The sequence below is a fragment of the Nesoenas mayeri genome, assembly GCF_963082525.1.
Source record: "Nesoenas mayeri genome assembly, chromosome: 2".
Lineage (NCBI taxonomy): Eukaryota > Metazoa > Chordata > Aves > Columbiformes > Columbidae > Nesoenas > Nesoenas mayeri.
In genome coordinates, this window is record NC_137543.1 from 40,735,381 (window position 1) to 40,758,479 (window position 23,099).

The following is a 23,099-nucleotide window of genomic DNA, read 5'->3' on the forward strand; positions in this document are numbered from 1 at the left end:
TCATATTCCAAGGCTGCAAAGTGGACTGAATTGGTGCTATACAGCTTGGAACAAAGGCAGAAAGAATAATAATTAAATGGGAACGTAAATGGTGGATTGGGGATCCAAGGACATAGGAAACAAAACAAAACAAAAAACTGTGGTTGTCTAATCCTGCTTTTTCTCTCATGCTATATTATAGAAACCTCTTTTTCCCTTTCTACCAGAGAAATGTTGTTAGAGGGAGTAGGTCCATCCATTCCTGCAGCCATCCCTTTACCTGCAGCCAAAACCCCCAGCATTCCCTCTCACAGTGGCACACCAGAGCCACATGAAGGAGAAGGGAGGGGACGAGCAGGATGGCTGCTACAGGACAACACGAACTGCAACCACCATTTAGCCCAGTCGGAATCCTCTGGACACCTGTCAGTAGCCATTTCATAGATTGCTAAACTTGAACTATAAACTGCAATTGGTAAATCTGTAGGATAGATCAAAACACACCTGACAGACCTTCAAATTATCAACTGTTACAGCTCTTTGATTACTTTGGAAACACTACTGATAGGTGACATCAGCTCAAGGCCAGATCTGCAACTGTCTACATCAATCCAGTGAAGCTCCCTGCAGAAAGATGTCAGCACAGAGGCAAAACAGGCTCTCTCCAGAAATGGTTAATCAATAGCTTGATAGGTGGGCTGAAGGCCATTAGATACAGTGGTGCACCTACTGTATATAAATAGTGACATGTCTTCTGTGTCATTCCCAGTCTCCTCTCCTGCCATACTAGTAGTTAACAGTTTTCCACTTGGAAGTTTTTGACCATTACCAGAAATGGTTGTAGCATCGTGGATCTGGGGAACAGTGATAATACTCGGTTGTGGTTTTTGGTTTCTTGTAGGGAGGAGGAGGAAGAGGTAAGGAATCTATTTGTAAATGCATCTCACTGTACCTAGTCTTTATTTCTGTCAAATATACTGTGTACATATAGCTAAAAAAAGTGTAATCTTAAGACTGCCACATGGACAGATGCAGGATAGCATGGGCAACAATCTAGTTTGGTCTTCTAAGAGATTTATTTTACAACAGAATTTTATGTATGAGCTTTTTAATAATAGTGAGGTAATGCCTAGACATAGCTGTAAGTACAAGTTATGCATAAACGAGGTCATTAAAATATGAATATGCATTTTCTGATTTCCCAAAGTACTGGGCTGTAGTTTTACCTGCATTCTAATCACAGCTAATACTTATATCTAATTATAGTTTAATACCTACTTACAAACATTTTCATATTATCAGTCTATCATATCTAGTTCCACTGTTGAATACAGATAATATTTATGTACCTTACTGTGTCAAATATGTATTTCTTAAAAGCACATCTGCTGGCACATCTACCTAAGAAGCAAATAATTTGCTTAACTATTGTAATTTTGTATTTTTCAGCAGTCATTTTCTTGTTTTACTTTTAAAAGTTTAATAAAAAAGGTGAAAATAGCTAACTTTAACCAACAGGAATTTATTATAAAAGATAAGTATTGTCTGAAAGTTATTTAAGTAGCCATGGTGTCCCTGTGCAGGAAAGTAGTTTTCTGACTCAGAATAAAAAATATCATTTAAATGTATACTTCACTTTAAGCATATTATTAACTTAAAGCATGTGCTCAACAATACTTCACCTCAAAGACTAACTCTTATGCTTGCTGAAGATCATGGCAACATTCCCACTGTTTTCAGCAGGATCTGGTCCAAATGGGATATGCCAATAATAATAAGCTTTCTATACTAAAAAAATATTCCCCTTGGTATTCAAATTGAATTGCAAATAACATTGCCTAAAAATGTATCAGACAATATGAATTATATGGATTATTCATTTATGGGACAATTATTTAGCAGTACATGTTAGCTAGGGGCAACAATGTTGCATTCAAGCAAGTGAAAGATAAATTTCTGACCCAGGGAACAGAAAAATTATAAAATCAAACTATGTTTTATTATGTTTATTATAATACAGGCTGTTAAAGTTAGTCTTGTATACTGTAGACCTCACAATAGGCTTACTCTTTAAATGAGAGTAAATGGTTTGTCAATATACTATTTTTGGTTTGGTTTGGCTTTGTTTTTTTTTTTTTACATTTTTCATATTCCAAAAATCCTAGCATCATAATTTAATTTACCTGGAAGTCCTGGAGGAGACAGCCTTATATACAGCTCTAAATTCAGCTTTTGTTTGTGTTTTGTAGGCGACAAGGTGAGCCGCCCCTTGAAAATGGGTTCCTCCCATACCTGGGCTGTGCCTTGCAGTTCGGTGCGAACCCCCTTGAATTCCTCAAAGAAAAGCAGAAGAAGCATGGCCACATTTTCACTTGCCGAGTAGCAGGGAAATACATTCATTTCCTCACTGACCCTTTTTCCTACCATGCATTGATACGCCAGGGAAAACACTTGGACTGGAAAAAGTTCCATTTTGCTACTTCTGCCAAGGTACCACTTAAAAATTGGTTTTAATATCTAACATGCAAAGTATCTGCTGGTTCTATTGGTTTAAAACACTAGGGTCCTTTTTTTCCCTTAATGGAAAGGAAATTTGCAGTGATTTGAATTGTCCAAGAATTACGTTATTTAGTCATTTAGTATCCCAATTTGCTAAAGTAGAAACACAAATATCACCATCTACAAAATGATAATACAGCTTGCTGAAGCTGAAATCTTCTGCAGGAGGTGCTCACCACTATGGAAGACTTGGTCTTAGTGCCTTAAAAAATGACGCAACGTGATAGGAGCTCAGGCAAACTCTTACTGAAATGAGCAAAAAGTATCCTGTTGATGTCGATGGGAGTTGAATGAAGGTGTAGGTAACCACTTCCATTTACTTGTAAACATCTATCCAAATTTATTTTCATTTGCCTACTTAACTGCTATGGTTTACTGAGAAAGTATCAGTTCTAGTGTTAATAGCCCTTATTATCCTTCCCCCTATTAAGCTATGAAGTTTTACTTTGGCTTTTCCATTAGACTTTATCATCAAGGTTATGGCAGGCCTTATTTATCATGCAAACAATTTATTTTGTGACAGGCTTTTGGGCATCGTAGCATTGACCCAGCAGAGGGAAACACCACTGAAAATTTTCATCAGACTTTCATTAGAACCCTTCAAGGTAATGCCTTAGATGCCCTCATTGAAGCAATGATGGAAAACCTACAATGCGTCATGCTGCAGTCAAGAATATCTAAACTTCAGCCTAATGACTGGGTGACAGAAGGACTTTATACATTCTGTTGCCAGGTGATGTTTGAGTCTGGCTTTTTAACACTTTTTGGGAAAGAATTTAGTTCAAATCACGATAAAAATCTCTCATCGAAGCAGGAAACCGAGAGAGCTCATATCCTAAATGCTCTTGAAAACTTCAAGGAATTTGACAGGATCTTTCCAGCCCTTGTGGCAGGGCTGCCTATCCACCTCTTCAAGAGTGCCCATAGCGCTCGTGAGAAGCTGGGAGAGGCCCTCCTCCACAAGAACCTCCTCAAGAGGGACAACCTCTCTGAGCTTGTCACCCTCCGCATGTTCCTGAATGACACTCTATCAACCTTCAATGACATGGAAAAAGCGAAGACCCATGTGGCGGTGCTCTGGGCCTCCCAAGCCAACACCATACCTGCCACATTTTGGAGCTTGTTCTATCTTCTTAAGTAAGTCCCAATATTTCTTGTTTCCAAACAAGACAAATGTTTATCATTCAGAAACCAGTTAATTAATAGAGGCAAATTCCACTGCTTGATACCTCATCGGTGTCAGAAAGCTTACTGATTACAACAGAAGTGGCATGTTGTTCTGGACTTCCACAGAAAACTCCTTCAGTTATCTGGGACAAAGTACTGGTGGTAACACAGAGCAATTCCGTAGAAGTTTAGAAGTTTTTTTGAATAATAAAAAAAATACTCCAGGGCAATGCTACACTTTGTCAAGAAAGCTTTGGAGTAAATCTATATGATATGACATTAAAAGTGCTGGTTGCAGTCAGAACATTAATTGTATTCAAGGCTCCCAATATAATTGGACATTTTTAGACCATCTCACCACGGCAGGCAAAATGAGCTTTAACTTCACTAACATTTTCACAGGTACTTAACAGAAAATAGTTTATATTTTCATAGATCCTACCAAGGCTGACATGTAGACTGTTGTTACTCATGAGAGGAGTGCACACACAGTTCAGATAATACTATTAAATGTTCATTTTAGAGTAGGCCTCTGTGGAGTATAATCTACCTCAGCTTGACTTAGTCTTGAATATGTATTTAAATTTCTGACATTTTTATTTAGCCAGTGGCTTGCATCCTCATATCTACCTGCCAATGCTAGTATCTGCAGTTCTTTAGTACCTTTCATTCCAAGAACACATTGTCTTTAGGTCTTCTGGCATTGGAGTCTTTTAACACCCTGATTGGTTGTGCCTTTATCAAGACACAATTGCATCCTGTATTATTATCTATATGTGTTTCACCATAGCTCACATATTCAGTGTCTGTAAGAAAGTCTAGACATTGAAGGATACTATGTGGACTTTTAGTATTAGGAGGATTCTTTTCAGCTAGACAGAATATTGCCACATAATAGGACATCATCCAGGATAAGTGATGTTATAAAACTGATCTATGATCAGGTTCCTACACTTCCTACCTGCAGTGGGACTATTTCCTAATCTACAACTGACTATTTTATTTCTTATTCTTGGCACTGCTTTTTACCTATTTATTACCTGAGTTATGCATTCACTTGAGTTCTGTCCCACTTGTCATTGGAGACAGAATCAAATCCTTGGGGTTCTTTTCCCTTTTTTTGAAGCTATTGTATCTTTGCCAAGACATGAAAAAGTGTAATTACAGCATTTTGCTTTAACTTTTTCATTTTAGAAGGTTGTACTTGTCAGTTAACAAACTGAACTTTAGTCAAGAAGAAAGTTAATGGCGAAACATTTTTAAACCATTCTTTAGTGTAAAATCATGTTATTCTTCTGGTCTTTTGATCTTAGGAGTCCAGAAGCAATGAGAGCTGCTACCAAAGAAGTGCAAAGTATTTTGGAAAGTGCTGGCGAGAAGATCAGCTTAGATGGCAAACATATTTCCTTGAACCGAAAACAGCTGGATAATATGCCAATACTAGGTATGGTTATTTTATGCAGGAGTACCAGAAATCATCCCACAGATTTCACAGTCTTCTATTTGTTACCAAAGATATGCTTGCTATGGAATTACTATGGAATTAGCCAACACACACTGGAACAAAAACTTCTGTGTTCCTTAGCAACAGTCAATACAGTCTCCCTAAGGTCCCGGGTGATACTGACAGCATAAAAATTCACATGAATAGCACTTTTCTGGTGGTTAGTGGCATGTCTCAATACTGCTACACATCTATACAGCATAGTATTGGAGATCCATGGAAAATTCATAACAATATTTTGTTTAGTAATGACTTTAGGTGTTTCCCAATTTTGTATCCTAATTCTTATGATGTGAAGCAATATGTTCTAATACCATTATTTTTATTTCTTCTTAATATATTTAAAATTGTAGGCACATTTTTCAAAAGTGTCTAAGTTACAGCGAGTTTTCAAATGTCACCCTATAACTATTGTTCTTTAAAAAAAAAATCAGCTTATATTGAAACAAAAAAAAAACCCTCAAGTAAATTTTTATGAGTCCTGTTTTCTATGCACCATCTCTTAAAGTTTCAGAAAATGCTAATCACTACACTGTTTTGTTGTTGTTGTTTGGGGCTTTTTTTAATGTATCCAGTTTTGACTTGTTTGTTCTTTATCTCAGAGTGAAAATGTGTCTCACTTTCAAATATTCTGTTGCATCAAGTCTAAGTATTTTTCTAGGGGAAGCAGATTATGTTCTTGGTGTTATCTGCAGAGGAGATAATAATGCTAAAAAGAAATGAGAAAGATACCTTCTTAGGCATTTACAAAGTTATTGTTAAAATATTTCTTCTGATAAATGCAGAGTTTGATAATGGGTTTGAAAGAGTTCAAAATGTGTGACCTTCCCCAAGGACAGGTGCATCCTATTTCCCTGGTAATCATTCATTTTCCTCTCCTGACAGACAGCATCATCAAGGAGGCAATGAGGCTATCAAGTGCATCCATGACTTTCCGAGTTGCCAAGGAGGATTTCACTTTGCACTTAGAGAACGATTACTACAACATTCGCAGTGATGATATTGTAGCTCTTTATCCTCAGCTCTTGCATTTTGATCCAGAAATCTACACCGATCCCTTGGTAAGTATTTATTGAAGTGCATTAAACTCTGTGCTGGAGCAGAACCTAACATGCCTTTAAACAGAGCATTTGTCAGGGGTGCCCCCATAGCTGGTTTTCCGTTGTACTCCAGTCTCTTCCTACACCTGGAGATGTAATGATAGGCAAGAAAAAGAATAGTGTCGGTGCCAGCACTATCTGCAAAATATGTTTTAGTGTAATCAAATAGTGTGCTATCAGCTCAAGAGAGCCTTGTACTGACTGTCTTCTTCAGTGAGAAAAGATTACCATTAAAGGGGGGTTTGAGGGAGGACAATGGTAAGGATAATATTTTCCCAAAGGCACAGAATGAGAAATTTTCCAGTTCTGCTGCATGAACAAGAATGCAGGTTATAATCCTTATTTTAAGAAATCAGAAAAGAAGAGCCATAAGCAAAGAACTTGAGATCATGTCCTACATGACAGAACTTCAGTATTCAAATATCAACTAATTCTTTTGTGGGTTTAATTACAGACATTCAAATATGATCGCTTTCTCAATGAGAACGGAGAAGAAAAGACTGACTTCTACCGCAATGGTCGCAAGTTGAAGTATTACTACATGCCATTTGGGACAGGCATAGCAAAATGCCCTGGCAGGTTATTTGCTGTCCATGAAATTAAACAATTTTTGGCTTTGATTTTTTCATATTTTGAGATAGAGCTTGTGGACAAAAATGTGCAATGTCCTTCTTTAGATCAATCTCGTGCAGGACTGGGTATTTTGCAACCAGTCAATGACATTGATTTTAGGTATAGACTGAAATGTGTATGAATATATATTTTCTACTATGCATATAAAATATGTACTATATAAATACACTACATAACGTATACTTTATATATATTTTATGTATATATGCAAATGAAATATTGCAAGTCTTCGGGGAAAAGCTATATGAAGATGCTAATTCATCAGTCTAATGAAAAATGCATGATGTATACTGTTACGGTGTCAGCATGCAGTGACTTCAATGCACTGTATTGATACAGATGTTTCCCCTTTTACCAGCCATTTTTAAATGCAAGTTGAGATTCTGAATTGTGCATGTATAGTAGTTCTTTTTTTCCTGTCAGCAAATACTTCCCCAGAGCAAGTTAGAATTTCATCAGCTAATTCAAAATAATTGTCCAAATTCAACTACAGTTAAAACTTATTCTTTTTTATAATTGAAATGCTGAGGATGGTGGTTCTCCCCACAAGGAAAATGAAAATTTTGCTGTATAAAGGCTGATTTGGGGTGGGGAGGGAAGAATTTCCTGGGGAAGTACCTTTATGGTTTTATGAAAAACTAGAAAAAGACCTGAAGGAAATCTACAAAACTGTTCACGTTCTAGTGAAACTGCAAAACTTATATTATAGTCATTGTAATATATTTCTTTTCAGAAAGTTGTAACTGTATTAAAATAAATGATATTGCCTGAACCAAATGCATAATCTGATTGTTTGTCATTTTAATGTCTTAAAGTTCTCAGAGATTTACACCAAAGCCACTTAAGCCAGCTTTAAACCAGCCAGCTCAAATGTCAATATGGAGATAAATAAATAGCCACTGTATATTCACCAGTGGTTCTGGTTGGAGTTTGCACCATTCTCTGAACTCAGTGTTTCCATAAGCCTCCATCAGTCATACTCCTTAAGTCTTCCTTGTCTAATTCCATTAAAGTTATCATGGGTGATGTGCCCATGGTGGCATGTCTGTGAGAGCAGTTGTTCCAGGGATGATCTAACATGGTTCTCTGTACCATCCCTATCCTTTTCTGCTTCAAATAATGGATAGATAGATGTCACAAAAGTCCATTTTTAATGAAACATCTTCAGGCCGAAAGAGAAAGCTTTCTTATCATCTGTCAATGAAAAAAAAAGAAATGGACTTAAAACACTCTTGTTATCCTGGTTTTGTATGTTTCTAAGGACTTACAATCTGACCTATTGTCCTTGACTCAAAAGTAAGCATCGCCACAGAAGATCAGATACAGGACTATTAGATGTTTTCAAACTTCACATTCTGGTAAGACATCCAGTCTAGCTGATGGAGCTTTTCCTAAACATTGAATTCTGGATTGAGTCCTAGAACTGCTTTAAATTATATAGAATCAGAGAACTGTAGCATTGTTTAGGCCAGAAAACATTGCCAAATCCGTCACTAAACCATGTCCCTAAGTACCACATCTACACGTCTCTGAAATACCTCCAGGGATGGTGACTCAACCACTTCCATGGGCATGCTGTTCCAATGCCTGACAAACTTTCTGGAAGGAAATTTTTCCTCATATCCAATCCAAACCTTGCCTGGTGCAACTTGAGGCAGTTTCTTCTTGCCCTATTGCTTGTTACTTGGGAAAAGAGACCAACACCCATCCCACTACAACCTTCTTTCACATTAGTTTTAGAGGATGACAAGGGCCCCAGTGAGCCTCCTTTTCTCCCGGCTAAACAACCCCAGATCCCTCAGCCACTCCTCATCAGACTTGTGCTCCAGACCCCTGATCAGTTTTGTTGCCCTTCTCTGAACTCTCACCAGCACCTCAATGTCTTTCCTGAAGTAAAGGGCCCAAAACTGAACAAAGGATTTGAGCTGCAGCCTCACCAGTGCTGAGTACAGGGGCACAGTCACTTCCCTAGTGCTGCTGGCCACGCTATTTCTGATACACACCAGGATGCTGTTGGCCTTGGCTACCTGGGCACACTGCTGGCTCATGTTCAGCCAGCTGTCAGCCAGCACCCCCAGGTCCTTTTCCACTGGGTTTTCCCTGTAGAGTTGCATGGGGTTGTTGTGACCCAAGTGCAGGACCCAGCACTTGGCCTAGCTGAATCTCATACAGTTGGCCTCCACCCAACAATCCAGGCAGTCCATATCCCTCTGTAGAGCCTTCCTACCTTCCAGTAGATCAACACTCCTGCCCAACTTGGTGTCATCTGCAAACTTACTGAGGGTGCACTTGATGCCCTTGTCCAGATCATTGATAAAGAGATTAAACAGAACTGTCCCCAATATTGAGCCCTGGGGAACACTTCTCAACTCTTTGGGCCCAGCCATCCAGCCAGTTTTTTACCCAGAAAAGGGTACGGTCATCCAAGGCATGAGAAGCCAGTTTCTCCAGGAGAACACTGTGGGAAATGGTGTCAAAGGCTTTACTACAGTCTAGCTAGACAACACCCACAGCCTTTTCCTCATGTCCTATCCATTTTTCTTCTCACTAGCCACTGTGCTAAATATTCAAAGGTAAATAAAAAGATTCTGTAGTGTGTGATTATTTATTACCTGTGTGTTGTCTTCATAATTTATTTAATCTTCTTTCATTTTCAAAGGAGAACAGAGAACAACAATTTATTGCCATCTGCAATACTTATAACATTAAACTATTATGTAAGATGCAAGTGGTTTTGAATAATTAGAGTACCTTGGTTTTCTTGGTAAGCTAAGTATCCAGTCTTTAAGTACAGCTTGTTTTCATACTTTGGTCAATAATATTTTTACATTATTTATATAAATTATAGCACATTCAGTGTAAGTTAGCACTGACTCAGAGAACACGTGAAAGCCTGACATTCTCACAATTACTTGTATTCTGGCACACATTATTACTGTTAGAGTATCTACTCCCCCATTCTTAAACAAATCCTGCTTAAAACAACAGTTTTTGAGGGTAGCAAGGCTATGCAATGTTTTCAGCAAAATACCCTTTCTTGATGGAAGGGAATTCAACACAGAATTACAACAGCAGATACAAAAGGCAAGAAGATGCCTGCTAAACTAATTCTAGGTTCCCTGTAAAATTAAGCCTTCTTTTACATCCACTTGTCTCCTTCAACTGACTGCTCTAGATCGCTCTGACTGTGGTTTAGTGTTTTCTTTCAGTTCCCTTGGTCTATAAGAAATTGAAGTATTCAGTAGCTCCTAGAGTTGATCTGACTTTCAGCTACCCAAAGAATATCAACACTGGAATTACATTCTCAGGGCTGTGCCTAACTGGCCCAATCTCATCACCCAGTCTCCCCCACAACACCAACAGTGTTTGCATTAGGTCAGATGCCTGTTTTCTTCCCTGGGACTCTGAAGACCAGTCTTCCCTCAACTACTAAATCTTACCCTTGTTATAGTCCCTTTTCACTCCTTCTGGACACTTGCCACATGGGCAGATCTACAGAGTGTATTAGGAAAGATAATGACGTGGTCTCTCTGTTCCTTCAATCCCTTCATAGGGACTTTGGCATTTTAACTATAAGTTCAGCTGCCAGGAATTGTGACACATTTTTCATTGCAGCAAGCTTAATAGGGGGTAGGAAGAAGGCTCAGTTTTTGTTGGAGGTTTACTTTTTCTTTTTCAGTGAGGATTAAATCAGTCTTTAATATTCAGAATGTACCAGATAAATGCTACAAATATGTTAGATTTTGACTATAGCCTTCAGCCAATTTTGTACCAGGAAGATAAAGAGTAAGCAAATAAAAATTCTGAAGTTCTGTCAGGCTGGACTTTTATTTACAAATTTATGTTTGGCTTTATAGTCAGTGCTTAAATTGTTGGCATTCTAGAACAAAAAATGCTTCATTGCAACTTGCATAAATCCCTATAAATTTCTAAAGGAAATAATGTAAATTGGTAGTCTTAAAAGTTTATTTGCAATTAAAATAACTACATTTTAAAAAATGTAACACATATCAATGTCTATGATGAACAACTTTGCTTTAAAAATATTTACTCCAATATGCAAAGTACAAAGCTTAGTTTTCAAAGGAATATTAATAAATCCAAGTCCAATGGAAAAGAGATCTATTACTGCTAGGGCAGATATAACTAAAGAATGGCCAGAACTCCCAAATGTTCATGCAATGCAATTATCTTGTAATAATAACAATACAGATCTGCATACTTTAAAATGGCCAGCTTTGGTACTTCACCTTGCTCTTCTGGAGAGCTAATTCACAGGTTTCCTAACAGAGGCAGCGATACCATTCCCAGGCAACAACAACAGCAGAGGCAGACCTGAGGGTTCGTATCCATCCCACCCAAGTCCAGCATCCTAACTCCAGCATCATCACAAATTGGCTGCAGCCAGTACTGGTGCCAGACCATACTCAGGGTCGCACAGTGGTGGTTTGGATTCTCCTGCCGAAACTCCTGCAGGAGCATGGTCCTCACCACTGAGCCTCCTGTCACTCCTCTGTTGCTGGGGTAGCAATTCTCCATGGACAGCTGGACCCATAACCTGTGGATTGATATTCACAGAGGTGACCAGCTCTTTTTTCACAGTTCTGAATTCATATAACTTAAGGTGGGTATCACCACATCTTCAGAGGCTTCTGCGAAGCAATGACACTTTTTAATATTGAGTTAAGGTTATGCAGCTGAAAAGATCCAGTATAACCTCCTTAGCACTCTTGTGACAAAAGACATATAAAGGAACAGTTTGAACAGTTTTGAATAGGGATTTCTTCTTCCTTTTTTTTTTTTTTTTTTTTTTTTTTTTTTGTATTGGTCTATATACAAGTACTTTAGTTTGCTGCCATGGGTGCATTTCTAACCTCAGTTAAACCCCTGTTGTTAGGGTCACACAGATGCAAGTCTGCAAGTCAGGAGAGAAGAGAGTACAAAGTCTGTGGGTGCTGTGTTCAGCTAATGTAATCAAATACTTCAGCAATCGATAGTCATCTGCCTTGCTAGGGTCATGGACACAACAAGGTTATCACAAGCCAGTTCTCTTCACCGCCTCTCCTAATAGCAGTATTTTTCTTAAGACAGGAGACCAAAATAAATAAGACTAAAGACTGTAAGAGCGATGAGAAAAAAATTTGCATAGATCCAGGCTGGTGGGAAGGAGGCAGCCTCTGCCATGGGTTGTGTGAGTATTTCACATTACGTACTTACTAGATAAAATGCGTAAAACGATATGGGCAGACGAAGGGCAAAGACCTCGCCTCCCACGTGAGAGCCCTAACCATTAGGTTAGCTCAGGCATTCACTCCTTTTCTTCAGGAATCTGTAACCTGTTTTCTCTGAAAAATGGAACAGATCCAACAGGACAATTCACTTGACTCCCCGATGGCACCCTTACCGCTAAAATGCTCTCTTTGCTGAGAAAAGATTCAACTTCGACATGGCATTGAAGTCTCTGAGGTAGAGGAGGGAACTGAGTCCAGTCTCTTCCACATCCCAGGGGACAACTCTAACCTTGTGGTCCTCCCGTAAAGGTTAAGTAAGAGCAAGAAGTTCCTCCCTGAGGGAGGTACAAACACATTTTAAGTTAGTCATACCAAGGAGTTTAAGTGCCCAAGGAGTTTAAGTGCTTTTTTGGACCCAGATGAGCTCTGCATGGGGCTAGCCAGCTGCCTCTGCACAGTGATCTTTGGATTAGGAGCAAGACACAGGCAGCTGAATGAGAGCAGTTGACTCATAACCCAGCAGAATGAGGCATTTTAGCTAAGCAGATGGAATCTAGACAGTGAAAAAGTTTTGTAGTTTTCAGGCTAAAAGAAATCTTTACCTCATCATAGATTTCTTGCAGGTGACATGATGACCTTACTAATGAAAACAGACATTTTATCAGAAAAAAAGACAGTTTTACATTTCTGAAGCCATGCTGGCCATAGCTGTTGTGCACCAGCTTGGCTTCATCCACCGAGTACTACCCCAGGTAAGCTTTTGCTGGCTGTTAAGGGTCTTGTAAAACTGTCCTGGGCAGAATCATCTGCCTCCAGCAGGCTGGACCAGCTTCTTTGCAGCAACATGAGCAACAAGCAGCAGCAGCCACACTTGGAGGTGGCAGCAGCAGGCTTGGGAGCAGGAGGATGCAGCATGGAGGGGCTCCTGGTGGTTGGGACCTGGCCCTTGTGAGCTGCAGTACACTGCTGATCCTCTCAAAGTTAAGGTTCAGGCTGGAACTCCTTGACAGCATGAAGCTGACACTATCCTAGACACATTTTGAAAGGAAGAAGCTGCCACTGCATTGTGTGGAGGCTTGATCTGAGAGGCTTGCTTTGAGGAGCACCCTCCTGGCAGAGGGAGAGGACTTCTCATCTGTGGATCCTGATGGGCTGAGGGTCAAAGCTGCATGCAAAGCGCTGCTTTTCTCAGTCAAAATTGCAACACTTCTAGGCTCAAACAGAATCAGAACTGTAGGCATTTAGCAACAGAGCTGCCAGTGAGTTCAGGCAGCCACTCTTCAACTTGTCAGCTGTGGTTTTGGTGACTGTGGTTTTGCAAAAAGATTTTCAAGTCCTACCTAAAGCTCTTAAACTGGTTTTGGATTTTACTGTAGAAATATCAGGGTGAGTTGCTGTTTATAACAAGATCTTTTATGCATATTTCTGAAGATATAAGAGAAAGCAAAAAAGAGCAAGAGTCATGGGGCATTTTTTCCTGAAAGCATGAAATAAATTACATATATATAAATATAATTATAGCTTAGTTATCAGTTGGGTGCTTCAAAAGATATTGTTCATGGTCTTGATGTAAATGGATAGCTGTAGCAGTGTAAATAGGTATTCATTTATTGATGGTGCAGAGTGCTACAGTCACATGTCAGCAGCCTGAAGATAGGGCCAAGATCCTCATTCACACCGCAATAAGGTCAACACAGTTAAGCAGCACACAGAAAGCACTTGATTATAATGATGCCTACAGTGTGTCCCTCTTCAGCTAGCTGCATACAAGAGGCTTGGTGGTAAAAGCAGTCATTGCCTCATAATAACCTTGGAATTAAACAATAAAAAGTTTACATACTATTAAGTGGACTGATTATCAGTGTAAATACCCAGCTTGCTAACTGTTGTTGACTTAATTTGTTTTCTGCCAAGACAGACAATACTGTGGGACACACTTCAAAGCAAATGGTCTTCAGTAGTCCACCTGTCATGAAAAAAAGAGGTCACTTCAGAGCAATTCACTGAAGAGACACAGATTTTTAAAAATTAAAAGTTCATTTTACATAATTCACAAATAAGTAAGATCCTACAAATCCTACTTAACTTTTAAAAGATAACAGTAATTTCTGATTTTCATGTCATCAGATAGCAGGATCCCATAGAGATTTTGAAAGATCAAAACACCTTGGCTGACCGAATTCCTCCTGTTATGAGAGCTCTTCAGTGTGGCGAGCCATGTAATTATTTCTCAGTAGCATTTAAGTAACAGCTGATTTGGAAGGGATTAGATGTCTCTCAGTCTCCAGTAACTGCAGACAGGAGACATATAAACCTCCACAAAAACACGATTAAAGACCGTAGAGTGGAAAATGTCATGCTAGAGGTTCACTTCAGCCTGGGTGTCTCTTCTGAATAATGCCCTGCAGGTGCCAACAGAAGTACATGGGGGTATGGCAAGCACAAGTAGAGCTTCCTTGGGCTTCATACAAGACTCCTAAGTAGTGGACTTGCTCTCAGAGGTACTCAACCTACAAGTGCTCAACACATTTCAAGGAAACAATTTGTTTTCTGTGAGGTTTTGGAGGGCTTTGGGAGGCTCCCATCCTTGCATTAGCTACTGGTGACCACCTCATATGAAGTGCTCCCTGGTGGGAGCATGAGGCCCAGCCCCACCACCCCTGTGATCTGCCTGTGCCAGTTGCACCATGGCCAGCCTCACTTTTCCTTGGTTTAGGGAGAGATTAATTGCAGATCCCCTGCCTCTTCTCAGCCCGTACTCCATACAGACATTTGGCCTACATAGCACATTTTGAGTGCCTCAAAAGGTAAATCAGAGCCTGCAAGAGAACTGTGGGCAGATGCAAAAATTTGGTGCCTGTGAAAGCTTTGTCACTGACCACCACAGGTTTGTAGGAGTGATCTGAAGCACAGGGTGAGGAACACTGCCCAAAGGGTTGCAACAGCAAGTGAGGAGATCTGGGCCTTGCTGACCTACCATGACTTCAGCTCTGCTCCATTCTTTAATTACGATTGCTCCTTACACCAAGGAACACTCCTGCCTTATGTGACATTTCAGCTTGACTGCTCTACCCAAGAGAAGCCTCAGGAAAGGCAAACAAAAAAACGCATCTTCCACATTGAACTGACTCATTTCATGATTATTTTATTTCCCGGATGTAATAAGTTGGAACAAGGAATAATAGCCTTATGAGGATTAAAAGCTGATGTTAAAAAAGACAGGAGACACCATTAATGACACAGGCAACAGTCAGTTATCTGGGTTCTGTTAACTGTGCCTCATACTCTTGGTACATAAGCTTCTTACAGGTATTATTTAAACACAGCAAATCTGTGTAAACAGATCAAAACAACTGTTGTCCATTGAAGCTGTGTGTCTGGAGTGAGAAAGGATTCTTCTACGTCTACAAAGAGACTACAGCTGAAGGACTTTTCCTGAAATCTTTTGGTACAATAAAGCATTAGGAATTCCGTAGAATCTGCAGAAACCACAACCAGATGCTATGGATGCTGGATACAGATATACAGAGATATGCTAGACTGCAGAGCTATCTGCAGATATTAGATTCCTAGTGGAGGCATTGCAATGCCAGAAGGCAGATGCCTGGTTGCAATTCAGAAGACCCAACTAACTACTGAGGGTCCTGGTGCAGGCAGAGCAGAAGTGAGGGCTGAAGGGCCAGCCCCATCTCACCCCATGAGTGGTTTCTAATGCTAAATGATGGCACAAGTTACATGTTTATTCCTTGGCCTCCCTACTAAGAACATTTTTACTATTGTTATTTATTATTGATATTATTTCCACATAAATCAGGACTTTGTTATAATTATACAGAGAACAAAACCACCATGCTTCTCCCAAGGATGTCACAATCTAAGGAAAAGACAACGTGAAAACCAGCCTCCTAGAGGAGGGCAAAGAAATCACGAGGCAGCTTGCCAGCATTCCAGCTTGTGGTCTGAAGAGGCCAACAGGTTGGTTAATATCAAGTTTGTCACTGACACTAAAGCATCTTGGTCTGGTCAGATGTAAAACATGAGAACTAGACAGTTAATACCAGATGATAGATAGGTGAGGATTAAGTCATTAAGCTCACTGTAAGTGAAAAACGAACTGTTTATCTTTGGTGCTATACAGGATGCAGGAGAAGAAGGTAAGGGAGGAGGGATCACAGTATAGATAAATGACCTTTGCAGCAAAACTACAAATGGATGTAACAGGACATGAGAACACCGGAAAATTGCTACCGCACAAGAAGGGAGCACTTGGATGAATGTTTTGTTAGAAGAATGGCTAGGAAAGGCTATATCTTAACAGCAGTAATGCAGAAGCCAAGACAACATTCTAAGAAGAGGAGTACCACTGTGACAGAGATTGCTGATGTGTGACCAAGGGTGAGCATGAGTTACTGTTTTTGAGACTTTACCTGACTGAAGACATTGGGAAGCAGTGTCACTTGAGTGAAGTAAGTATAAATTCAGTTGATGAGAAGCCAGAACAGCACTTAAAAGCAGTACTCTGGAATGTGATTTTAAATGGTGCCTCCAGCAAGCTACGAAGCAAGAAAGGGATATGGCATGATCACCACTGAAGTAAGCTTGCAGTAGGTAACAAAAGAGTGAGGGAGAACAAAAGGTTAAGGGAAGAAATGACAGACAGGATGACTCTTGGAAGATACAATAGGATGGAGTCAGAAGAAGAGGAGAGCAAAGTAAAAGTGCTGATTTACTGGAAACCATGAACCTCAATCTACAGAGTGGACCTCAGATTCTGTTCTTGAACAGTTACTGCTGTAAATAAAACACAGCAGACCGAATCCACATGCATGTAGTTACGCAAATATTTGCTACCACACTGATCAAAGTTATTAGGTGATAATGTTCAGCCTTGGAAACTGGCCTTGAACAGCATTTATTAAGGTGATCCACTACTACAGCTATTGCTAAAGATCAGTACACCAAACTGCACTGTCAATCAGCCTTGAACCTTTGAGCAGAGGACTACCAGTAAAAGCACATAGAAAATAATGTATCTGCAGCCTGCCAAATAAAACACACATGAAACTACCACCAGCACTATAGAACCATTATTACAATTTATCTATTGTCAAAGACATGCTGGGTAACAAAAAATAAATGCAGAAATACAGAATTTTCATTGCTTGTTTTGCTTATCTGGGGGATAATCATAATGTTTTTGAGGCAGGTGTTTTTAATAAACTAACAGCCTTTATTTCATGTTCCCAGCTTCAGTGTAATACAGATTTTTGTAATGAATATATAGTGACCACACAAGAAGGAAAGGAAAGGAAAAAATTAGGTGCCAGACATGTAGATGAAAATTATTTATGCTGTAGTCTGAAAAATAAAATATTAAATTGTGCCACCACAGACTACAGGAAGATATAACTAAAACAGCCTTATTTTGAGAGTGGCAGAGTCAGAGTGAGAGTCAGATCACAAATTAAGGAACCTACCTGTACATGTCTGTATATGAACTAGGTTTCAAAACTTGCAATATAGCAAATGGAGATCTGGCCAGCACAAGCAGAGAGCTCAACACCAGCAGCTGCCAAAGTATACGTGTCTAGAGTAAACCAAATAAATCTCTAAACTGAAATGATGGCACTAACAAAGAGTTTGACTGAAATCCAAACACAGGTATCTAAACCCATTGGGAACACCCTGTGGTATTCCATGTAATCTCTAGACTCACTTCATAAAGGCACGTGGATCCCATAAGTCAAGTGTCAAATCTGCCAACTTCATGGTATCCTAAGAGACTGAAAAGCATCTGGGATCTGACTGTGGGATGGCAACCTTAGCAAGCCCTAAGCCTCCACCAACTAGAATGGGAGCTGGGCACCTTGCTCCTACGTAAACGTGTATGGGTAGATACCTATACTTAAGTGTCCTAATCTTTGAACTGAATCCCATTCTCAGAGTTTTAAGTACTGTCAAAAAACCACAAGCTTTGAATTCAGTTTTGGTCACTGGCCTTTAAAATAAATTTTGATTTCTACAGGAACAATGACTCTAAATTTTGTGAAATAAGAAACCTGCTCTGGAGACTTTTGCTCTGAATTACCTTCTGAAAGGAGATCCTGGAGACACAGTGTTCTTGGCTTAGGCATCATATCATGTTATTTATGCATAAGCCAAGGGAGTCAAGTTTGCACAGATCTGGCAAAACACTTTGGCCAACAGCTTTTGTGGAAAAAAATACAAATTGTAGTCAATCAAAAGTTATACATGCTTTGTGTTTCCTGAATCACTTGGATTGGAAATAAGCAAATTATTTTTTTTCCTTTCACTGTATTCAAAATGACACATTTCTGGTTTTCTTCCCATTTAAAAAGATCTTTCATTTCAAAATTACTTCAAGTTAAAGGATTAAAAGATGAAAAGCACAGCACTTTGTTTCATCTGATCTACACTGGCTGTCACAATGTTTTGCTTTGCTGAAGATTCTGATATATTTTACTTAGGTTGGCTAAATGGCTATCATCCACCTCCTTCTGAAAGAAATTATTTTTGTAGCTTCCCTAGTAACTAAAACTTCTCTGTTTCTATTTTAACCATAGAACCATTAACTTTTTCCTACCATGCATTCAAATATTGAAATCTATGTAGACTCATAGCATTTTATTTTGAAAACATTTACCAGACACTTGTTTTTGGAATTCTTACACAGTAAAAGTTCCCCAAGACACTTGGCATTGGTTTGCTTCCAGTGTTGTCTACATCAGTAAGAACGTAATCTAAAACTTCTACCACAGAAGAGAAACCAACATGTAGTCCTCTTAAAAGCCTCCTCTATAACCTCTACTATAAGGACAGAAAATGGCTTTGTGTATTTCTATTAACTTGAAATCACAGAAGAGATATATCGGAGCAGATTCCAAGAATTATTTTATTGAGGCAGATGGCAAGAATGATTTTCTACCTATTTCTCTATGCACAAATACAGATCCATCAAAGTAGAGAGATGTTCCTGTCTACTGACATTAAATTTTGTTATGCAGTGTCTCATGACTATCACAGCCATCCTGTTCAAATTATTTGGTGAGATGCATGTCACACAAACCCTTTACAGTAAAAGTTCAGCTGCAGAAGTGCATCTTTCTTGTTTTCTTTAAAAGACCTAGCCAAATTCCTAATCACAAATCAAAGTCACTGACCGTCATTTTGTAATACCACTCTACTTTTTGTTTTGTTCGCGGTTCATTCTATTAAGCTTTTGTGTATTTATGTTTGGTGCTACAGATGTTTCTTATAAACATGAGAATTGCATTAATTTGTTTGTTTTATGTAGAACTACAGAGAATAACTTCTACTTACAGAAAAGAAATAAAAGTGCCTGTCTCACTAGGTTCACGGGTGCAAGTCAAATCTGTCTCCATCACTTCTTTCCCCCTCCAAACCCCAGAAAGAAACCTGAAAACATCTGGAAACCTGAAGACATCTGGAAAACTCTTCTGAGTAGGAACTATATTCTACCCTAAATGACAGTCTCACTAATGTATCATTGAAAACTGAGTTGTATTAAAAAAAAAAAAAATAAAGTAATGATTCTGTGAGCAAAGACTATGCTTAGGCTTTAGGGTGTTTCTGTTTCTTAACACCTACTCCCATCCTTTGTGAAATAAGGTGTATCAAGGCCTTGTTCTAAGAGTTGTCACTGGTGGCGATGCTGCCAACAGGTCCACAAACTTCCATCTTTTCATTTGGCATGTGCATCACAGTTACCTGTTTTTTCTGAACCAGGGAAATCCCAGAATCATAGAATAGTTTGGGTTAGAAGCGACCTTCAAAGGTCATCTAGTCCAACCCTCCTGCAATGAGCAGGGACATCTTCAACTAGATCAGATTCCTCAGAGACCCGTCCAAACTGGTCTTGAATGTCTCCATGGATGGGGTATCTACCCCGTCTCTGGGCAACCTGTGCCAGTGTTTCATCACCCTCATTGTAAATAAGTTCTTCCTCATGTCTAGCCTGAACCTTCCTTCCTTTAGTTTAAAAACATTACACCTTGTCTTATTGTAACAGGTCCTGCTAAAAAGTCTATCCCCACCTTTCTTATAGGCAGGAGCCTTTAAGTTCTGAAAAGACACAATAAAGCCTCCCCTGAGCCTTCTCTTCTCCTGGCTGAACAAAGCCAGCTCTCCCAGCCTGTCCTCATAGCAGAGGTGTTCCAGCCCTCTGATCATCTTGGTGGCCTCCTCTGGCCCCTCTCCAACAGGTCCATGTCTTTCCTGTACTGAGGACCCAAGAACTGGATGCAGGACTCTAGGTGGGCTCTCACCTCGCTTGACCTACTGGCCACACCCCTTTTGATGCAGCCAAGGATCAGGTTGGTTTTCTGGGCTGCGCGCACATGTTGCTGGCTCACGTCCAGCCTTTCATCCACCAGTACCCACAAGTCCTCCGCAGGGCTGCTCTCAATCCCTTTACCCCCCAGCCTGTATTGATACCAGGGCCTTCCCTGACCCAGGTGCAGGACCTTGCACTTGGTCTTGTTGAACCTCATGAGGTTCATGTGGGCCCACTTCTTGAGCTTGTCCAGGTCCCTCTGGAGGGCATGTCATTTGCTGAGGGTGCACTTGATACCACTGTCTATGTCAATGACGAAAATATTAAACAATACTGGTCCCAATATGGACCCCTGAGTGGCACCACTCATCACTGATTTCCATCCAGACATTGAGCCATTGGCCAATGGTCTCTGGATGTGAACATCCAGCCAATTCCTCATCCACTGATCAGTCAACTCATCAAATCCAATTTAGAAAGAAGGATGTTGTGGGGGACTGTGTCAAAGGCTTTACAGAAGTCCAAGTAGATGACATGCTTAGCAATTCCATCGTCCCCTGATGCTATGACTCCGTTACAGAAGGCCACTGGGTCAGTCAGGCAAGATTTGCCCCAGGTGAAGCTTATTTCATTACCTCATACTCCATGTTTCTCACCTGCAATTTCCTGTACTACCACGTATTTAAATACAACCTGATCTGTTTGTCCTTTATTAAGTCTGGAGAGTTGGCTGCAAGGACCCTAGGGTACAAATGAAGAAGATGCAGCTTCCAACCAAAATTATTCCACGATTCATCCCTCTCGTTTTGTCCCAGTCTTGGTTCTGCAGGAGGGAAGGGAAAGCTTTTAGTGACTGATGCAGTGCTCACAGGAAGAGGTTCGTAAGCAGAGTCACTTTTTGCTGCCGGAGGTTTGTGTTTTGGTTTGGTTTTGTGTGTGTGTGTGTGTGGTGTTTTGTTTTGGGTTTTTTTTTGGTTTTATATGCTTGTTTTCCTTTTAACTTCCTCATCTAGAAAACACCATCAGCTCACAGAATGAGAACAAACTCCTGCTGACTTTTGCAGCAATCCACTCTGACTGCTCTGCTTTAGAAAATAGATAAACAGGAAGGAAAAAAAAAGCAGAAACAAGAGAAAGGAGAAGTTGTCCCACAGCTCGACTGCAATATCTGCAGTCTTTAGCACATCACGGATTGACAGATCAGCTGCAATGACAGCTAAAATCCCATTACTGGGATGAAATCCTGAGAGCTGGCAATGTTGTTAAAGTGCTCAGAACTTAGATTAAAGGTGATAATTGTCCACTCAAAAGATGTTGAGGGAAGTGGCATGTTCTAGCATGCGAAAGACAGAAAAGCAATGGGAAAAAAAAATAAGCCCATCATCTAACATTACCATGAGAACCAGCCACCACTCCCTCTAATGCTAAGCAAGGTCCTTTCTTGTTACCATTCACTTATATCTACTATGGTATGGCACTAGAAAGATACTGTGGTCAGAGTATTTTAGCTCACTGAGTAAGGAAATAGTCTCATGTCTCCAGAGCAAGTCTTGCCTTTTACCTCTGTCTGCAAATTAAAGGACTCCATTTTGACCAGACTAGGGCTGAGAAACATCTAGACACCAATATCATTAGAGTAGTGGCAACATATTCAAGGTCTTTAAGATGAAAAATTTAGCTTAGCTATGGCAAAAAAGGAAATGTAGAAAAAGGAGTGTAGAAAGCAGAATTCATTAGTGACATTTGCATCAAACACGACAATCTTCCACTACTGAGTTGAAGAAGAGTTGTTTTCGTTTCTGCCACTTTAATACATGTCTTCCGAAGGATTTCTTAAATATGCACAAAAATCTGGCTCTCAGAGAGGTGAATCCTTGAGATACAAACTATCACGATCCATCCTCAAGGAAGTAATTTTTCATCAGAAAACAAACTGCTACATGATCAGCCTAATTAGCCACTAAAGCAACTCATTACTCAAACAGAAGTATTCATTGCAGAGGACCAGGTGAAATGGATGAGGTGCAATGTAATACATGAGACCCCGAGAGTACAGAATGAAAATATGTTGTTAGAAGACTTCCCTTGGTTTCAGTGACAGATCCTCAAGTAAGCAAGAATACAAGAAAAGCCACGACATACATGTAAGACAGGCAGCTCCCTGTGTGGGAAGCATAGACTGCAGGCTCTGTGGGGGCTACAACAGCACAAGCAGGAAGGTAGTGGCTTTTATCATCACATCTGTTGAAACTTTCTAGCAGAAATACCTGATACAAATTGCACTATGTTCCTTCCTCAGAATTACAAGAAAGAAGGAGAAAAAAATCTCACCCTAAATCATTTGCTATGATCAACTTGAACGGTGTTTGTAACCAACTGCGCTATGTAAGGGCAAACCAGAAGGGAAAGCCGGGCTCTACTGGTACTAGCAGCTGCTTCTCAATTGCTTAACTAACATTCAAGTCTAGCCTTGAAATCTCCAGTATACTCAGGCTTATTTTAAAGCCTAACACTTTCCTTTTGTCATAAAGCACAAGTTATTGGCAGAACCTACATCCCTATTTCACTGAGGGAATTTAGACAAAATACCACATCCTGAACAAAACATAATA

General features: G+C 39.8%; 1 protein-coding gene across 1 annotated transcript; it reads left to right on the forward strand.

Moving 5' to 3' along the window:
- Positions 1 to 759: 759 nt before the first annotated feature.
- Positions 760 to 7,063, forward strand: CYP7A1 (cytochrome P450 family 7 subfamily A member 1; the record flags this gene model as incomplete). Its single annotated transcript, XM_080364129.1, has 6 exons — positions 760 to 896; positions 2,229 to 2,469; positions 3,062 to 3,675; positions 5,019 to 5,149; positions 6,095 to 6,270; positions 6,764 to 7,063. Exons 1-6 carry the CDS (start codon positions 814 to 816, stop codon positions 7,061 to 7,063), a joined length of 1,545 nt encoding a protein of 514 aa, XP_080220255.1. The 5' UTR covers positions 760 to 813.
- Positions 7,064 to 23,099: the final 16,036 nt, after the last annotated feature.